The 6580-nt window shown below is 45.1% G+C and overlaps 1 protein-coding gene across 1 annotated transcript; it reads right to left on the bottom strand.

Annotated features, from left to right (window-relative positions):
* Positions 1-248: 248 nt before the first annotated feature.
* LOC127307454 (E3 ubiquitin-protein ligase SINAT5) lies at positions 249-3930 on the bottom strand. Its single transcript, XM_051338186.2, has 3 exons — positions 3520-3930; positions 1393-1779; positions 249-835 (listed from the first exon to the last, which is right to left on the bottom strand). The coding sequence occupies exons 1-3, from the start codon at positions 3778-3780 to the stop codon at positions 473-475; spliced, it is 1011 nt and encodes a 336-aa protein (XP_051194146.1). The 5' UTR covers positions 3781-3930; the 3' UTR covers positions 249-472.
* Positions 3931-6580: the final 2650 nt, after the last annotated feature.

Here is a 6580-nt window from a genome sequence, read left to right on the forward strand (position 1 = left end):
CCATGCAAAGTCCATACTGCCCTTTGGCAAATGTAAATTTTTTTTTGCCAAAAGTGTCATAGTTGCCCTTGCCTACCGATGGCCGGATTTGTTTGGTACTCCTGCCTACACTTAACGAGTACAAGGATACTGCAAAAATGTTCTAGAAAATAACAAGAATTTCGATGTATATAAAAGTCCATGGTACATAGTGTCAAACAAGATATTAGTAGCTTCCATCTCAAGGGGACACAAGATACAGAATGCAATTGACAAATATGACTATCATGTGATTTATGAGCAATAGTCACAACATACAAGCTCCACTCCTTTTTCCATGATCAGCCTGAATAATTTACAGGCAGGCCACAATGGCGTCATGGCATAACAATAAAGACGGCAAGCACAAATAACAAAAAGAAAAAACGAGGGCACACGTGCATCTGATAACTCGATGTACCCTGTATCATTTCCATCTCGCTGATTATTCAGTTCAGCTGAAAAGATTTGGGATGCAGGCACCCGTGTCAGAATTCTGCTGTTCCCTCCAGATGCGGCCAGTGACCCGCAGTTTCAGCTCTTTCCTTTCTCCACCTGAGAAGAACAGAGCCATGTTCCGCTGGATAACAAGGCCATCATGGCTGTCCCTAACCTTCCTATGGCTGTCGCGGATGCTGCGGGGATTGCCCTCCCATATCATCTTCCGGCCATTTCCTCCAACCTCAAGGCTATAAGTGTAGCTCCTTGCATCATTTTCGTCGCCCATAAATCGGAGGAAAGCCATGTATACTGGTGCCATTCCAAGTTGAAAGGCCTCAAAGTGCAAGCAAAAGTACTGACCGAAACAGTGGAAGACCTGCGAAAAAGATGTGGTAATATTGCTGTTATCACATCATTCAAATATGTAAGCATAAGTTTGAGACCACTAAGGGCCTCCTTGAATCGTAGGATTTGACCAAAATTTTGGAGGACATCAGTCCAATCCTTTGGGTATTTTCCTACAAGGGTCATTTAGATCATAAACTTGCAATAAACTTGGAGTTCTTAATTCCTTCAATTCCATAAAAAAACTAACATAAACTCAAACTCATTTTATTTTTTCCATTGAGAAGTCCATGCATTATCTCTCCACAGTCCACTCTCTCTTAATTCGTTATTTCATGTGAATCATTCAAAGACATCACTACTGAAATTCTCATGTATTGAGATATCTAATTCGTGTGTTGTTTTTAGTCCTACATTTCTAGTTCATGCGATCCGGTGAGGCCAAGGGTAGCAAAAGTACCACCCAGACAAATTATATTTGTCTACAACAGATAAAATACTAGGAAATCAAATATATCAAGAAAAACTAGTGGTCAAACTGTAACTGCACAAGGTAGTAAAACAGCTCAAACAGAAATAGATACTTACAGTCAACATCCAAGTTGCATTTTCGACCTCTCTGGGGTTTGATTTAACATAGCGGTGATTGAATGTGCACCCTGAATGCATGTCAACTTTATGATCATCTCTGAGATGTGTGACAAGGAAAGGAATGTCCCCAACAACAGAACATTCAGATCCTGCATAAGGACAGTTGTATGGCCTCAAATTGCACAGCGATTCATGCTTCAGTTTGCTGTAGTACGGGAAGATCTCTGGGCAACCAAGCGAGAAGTATTTGCAAGGTAACTCAAGTGATTCAGCGACTTTTTCCAATGCCAAACACCTGATGTCGCCGAGCTCTTGTCGACATGTCGGGCAGCGATTGTGCACCCGGGTTTTGCAGGTTGAACAAATAGTATGACCGTTTTGGCACTGTAACATAGAATAACATAACTTGATTACAAACAATCACTAGGTTAAATCAATTTTTATAAATGATGAGCCTAGAAAAGAAAATTGTTTCATGGAGTAAAATGCATTTATTACATGTAGTGGAACAACATAGCATGGAATTGTTACGAGGAACTCCGTATTACAGGTCCAATATGAGTACGAGTAGATCACGGATTGGACCCAATCCATGGTGAATTCAATTAGTCTAGTCAGATCCTAGTCCTAGGTTCTGTCGATCTCCCTAGTTCAGTTGGGAGTGGTGTAAATTAGAAGGGAAAATTTGCTACAGGACACCGTTATTTTCTGGCATTTGCCAAAACACACCGCTCGATTGTGTCTTTGCCAGGTACCATTACAATTCTGTGGCACATTTGCCAGAACACACCACCTGGCCGAAAACGGAAAGTTTTGCATTTTGTCTTCAAAACCAGTCATCCCAGGTAAAAGTGCAAAACTTTCCGTTTTCGGCTAGGTGGTGTGTTCTGGCAAATGTGCCACGAAATTGTAATGGTACCTGGCAAAGACATAATCGAGCAGTGTCTTTTGGCAAACGACAGAAAATAACGGTGTCCTGTAGCAAATTTTCCCAAATTAGAATGAGTCCAATTAAATTAGTGATAAGATATGTTTAAGTTCATGAGTTGAGTTTGGATCAAATATGTGCATCAAGTTAGAGTGGTCTTATGTAAAGAAACAAATCAAACTTGAATATTTCCCAGGCTGGTAAAATATCATATTAATAAGCTTGCTTTTAGGCAGCTGTTTCCAGACCAAATTAATTAAATGACTAAATTTTGAAGAAACGAAATTTTCCTCAACCATTGGATCATTACCTTGAAACAGAACTTATTTCTAAGCTGTAAGTAAGATGAGTTGTCACAATTTCAACCTCTCTTCCGCTCTTCCTGTTCTCCCTATCAGCTGCCCCAACTGGACGGGTTACCAACCAAAGCCACTTGCCACTACTACCCCGAGGCTATGATCCCAAAGATTTGGTATTAAAGCCACTGGCAGTCCAGCACATCTCGTCATAGCAGCATGGCAATATTGCCGCCTTAAGGATGGTCCCAGATATTTTAGCATGGATTGGGTCCAATCCGTGAACTATTTTACCAGCCTGGGAAATATTAGCTCCCTCGTATGAAGGAGTTAACCGGTCGTGACCCACGACTGACTCAGTGGTGACCATGTTGACATAGTGCAGCAACACATGGAATCACATATGAAAGGCATAAGGAAGACGCTTGTCTTTGTCCTGGGCTGCTAGCTTTTGTTGATCTCAGAGTTTGACTTGCCATCAAATTGCTCGTGTATTTTCTTTTAGAGCAACAGGGGTCTAAATTGCTTGTGTATGTATAAGATGTTTTAGCTTTTTTAGGATTCATGTATTTTGATATGTATCGAGTCTATTTTTAGTGTGTACGTTCGCTCACTATGGTAGTTTATTTGAAAATGTCCAAAACGTCTTATACTTACGAACAGAGGGACTAGATCTAACTAAGGGAGCGCAATAAGAACATTTACAGTACAAACATAAAGTTATATAGTGGGGAGCTCAACTACCAAAAGACGATATGATATGATTGGAGCTATATTAATTTGCATTTGAACTGATAATTCTGGATGCAAAGCGATGTTTGAGAAGTATGAGTGAATTATTGACATTGCATGTAAGCCACTTTTGATATTTCAGCGTAAGAAGGCAATGGAGGCGCGGACCTGGTGGATGGGCGGGTACATGGAGTTGGTGCAGACCGGGCACTCGAGCAGCTCGTGCACGCTGGTGGACGGCGTTATGAGCGGGCCCGCGGCCGCCCCTCCTCCCCCGCCCGCGCCGCCGGCAGAAACGACGACCAGGTTCACCGCAGCGGCGGATGGCTTGAGGAGGGGGCGGGGGAGGCGGGACACGGCTTCGTCGTCGCCGTCGTGGTCGTCCAGGCCGTGGGAGAAGGACACGCACTCGATGCTGTCCATCTCCATGGCCCGGAGCAGATCGAGCCGAATCGTGCCGGATTCGGGTACAGAGGCTGGCCTGGGCGGGCAAAGGATTCGGCCGGACGGCCGGCGGTGCTTCCCGGCCCCTCTCCTTGCTGGTGGATTCGAATTCCGCGGAAGAGGAAGGGGAATTGGGCAAGGGGAAATGAGGTTGGGGGAAGACCGGAAGAGATTTGCTTCACAGTTTGGTGATGGTGGGGTGGTGGGGCACTTGATTGTGCTGTTATGGTGTGGGGTACGGTGGCCTGCCTCCTTTCGCTTTGCTCGTTGCGCTGGGGCCTGGGGGTTTTATTACAGTAGAACTGTAGAAGGCAACAGGGGCAGGGTGGAGGTGCGGTGCATGTTCAAATTTAAACTCCTCGCCAGCAGGCCTGCGGTACCAACACTCGACTAGTCGACTTTGGTACCTTTAACTCAAAAGCCAAAGGCAAAGTGACCCGCAAAGTGAGGCGCGTGTGTCAATTTCGAGCCAGTTTCTATCTCTTTCCCCAGCGAAAACTAGCGATTTTTTTTTAAATAATACATTTTTTTTCGTTATTTTCAGAAATAATACTCAGTTTCAATCTTTATCACAAATAATACACTGTCGGGGACACGTATCCCGATTAGAAAGAATCGGGAACAGCAAACCCGATTAGGAATAGTCGGGGTAGGCTACCCCGAGTTCTTCGAATTCTTTGCGCCGCGTGAAGCTGTCCTTAGCTTTTGTAGTAATTCGTGTGGAGGAACCCGATTCTTCCCAATCGGGATAGAGTAACCCGACATGCATGGGGAAAATTAATACTGAACCTGCGGGTGTCGATGGAGACGAGGATTCGTCGGGCGGGCGGCGTCGGTGCGGCGGCAGGCAATGAGCGGGCGAGCTCGGGCGGGGCTTGGGCTGGTTCGGCCGAGCCGGCGAGGCCGGGCGCGGCAATGAGCGAGGCGAACTTGGGGCGGGGCCTGGCCGGTGGCCGCGAGGCCGGGGCGGCGGCGCAGGCTCCGGGCTCGTTCAGCCGGGGCAGTGGCCGGAGTCGGCGAGGGCCGGGCGGCGTGGAGGCGCCATGCGGCGTGCGTGCCGCGCCTGGCACTGGAGCCATCAGCCATGGTCCGTGGAGGGAGAAGAAGCCTGCACATGTTGTTTGCTGCTATGCATGCGGACGACGAGATGCGTGTGCCATCTGACATGCATGCCTTCGGCCAAATCAATTTTCAAGAAATCGGGTTAGAGAAACCCGACAACATGCGCTGGCTCCGAATTATCTGCTACTCGGGGTAGCTTACCCCGACTATTCCTATTCGGGTTTGCTGTTCCCGATTCTTTCTAGTCGGGGTACGTGTCCCTGTCAGTGTATTATTTGTGACAAAGATTGAAATTGAGTATTATTTCTGAAAATAACGGAAAAAAATGTATTATTTTAAAAAAATTCGCGCGAAAACGATCCGCGTGGATCGGATTTCATTACCCAGAGATAACAAAAATATAGGAGTAGCATGCCAAACGATGGCCAGTTCAAAAAAGGAAAAGCAACAGGTAAAACTAAGCTATTACATCGCCACCTACTGCTAGCAAAAAACCGCCATAAAAGTTCACGGATAAAAATGGGCGAAATTCTACAGCAAAAGCACATATTTGACAAGATCATCCCAGCGACAAACGGAGAAGAAGCCTCGGGCGTTGGCATCTTCTTGATCTTCCACCTCCATATCATCTCCATCGGCAGTAGAATCCCTTGCATCCCTGATCGGGAGCGGCCGTTGTTGTTGCCCAGATCCATCTCGTGTACCACCACCAATATTTGATGCACTCGATAGTCTCAGCAACCCATTAACGCTCGCCTGCAAGTCATCAGCATCCTTCTCACTGTGCACTCTGCCCAATGTTTCATAAAGACAGTAAAGTAGCTTATTAGCTACACATGATTTTTGATCAATTTATGTTCAAAGCAAGACCAATTTTTGAGCTTCCAAATAGCCCAATAAATATCAACCAACCCCGCAATCTGCGTGTTTATGCTAGCAGGGATAAACTAGGGGAACCACCAGAAAAATTGTGTGAAGGAGCCTAGCCTCGAGTGTGCCCCAATCACTTTACCAACAATACTCCACACATATTTAGCAGCTGGACAGGAAAAGAAAAGATGAGAAATTGATCCAGGGCTCTCACAGATCTGACAAATGGCACTCCCCTACCAGTTTCTTATAAGCAAATTATCCTTTGTAGCAATAGCATTGTGCCAAATCATCCACAACCAAATATTTTCAAGGGAGTTTTTCTCTTCCAGAGGTGTTTGAAGGATTGCCACACAAGTGGTTGTACACTGATTTAACAGAGAATTTACCTCCCTTTGTCCACTTCCAAAAAGGTTTATCCTGCTCATCATTCAAGATAGTTTGTGTCATAATTTGATTTAAACCATGGATTTTCCAGGCAATATTAGGTGTCATCCACCTTCTAAAGGAGAAGTTCCAGTTCATGTTTGCTGCATCAGCCACAGTCACATATTGTTCAATGCAGATATCGTAAATTTCTAGAAATCTGTCCTTCAATGGTATCTGATCACACCAAAAACTTGTATCTCTGCCATTCCCCACATGCATCCTTCTCCCACTCAAGTAAATGTGCTTAACTTGTAGCATTTCTGTCCACAGAGGAGAATCACCAGGTTTTTTCCTTGTATAGAATACACCACCATACCTCATATATCTTTGTTTCATCAAATTCTGCCAAGGGCCTGGCCCATTCTCTAATTTCCACCACCACTTGCACATTAAACTGATATTAAACTTGTGCAGATTTTTAATT

This window comes from Lolium perenne, chromosome 6, assembly GCF_019359855.2.
Source record: "Lolium perenne isolate Kyuss_39 chromosome 6, Kyuss_2.0, whole genome shotgun sequence".
Lineage (NCBI taxonomy): Eukaryota > Viridiplantae > Streptophyta > Magnoliopsida > Poales > Poaceae > Lolium > Lolium perenne.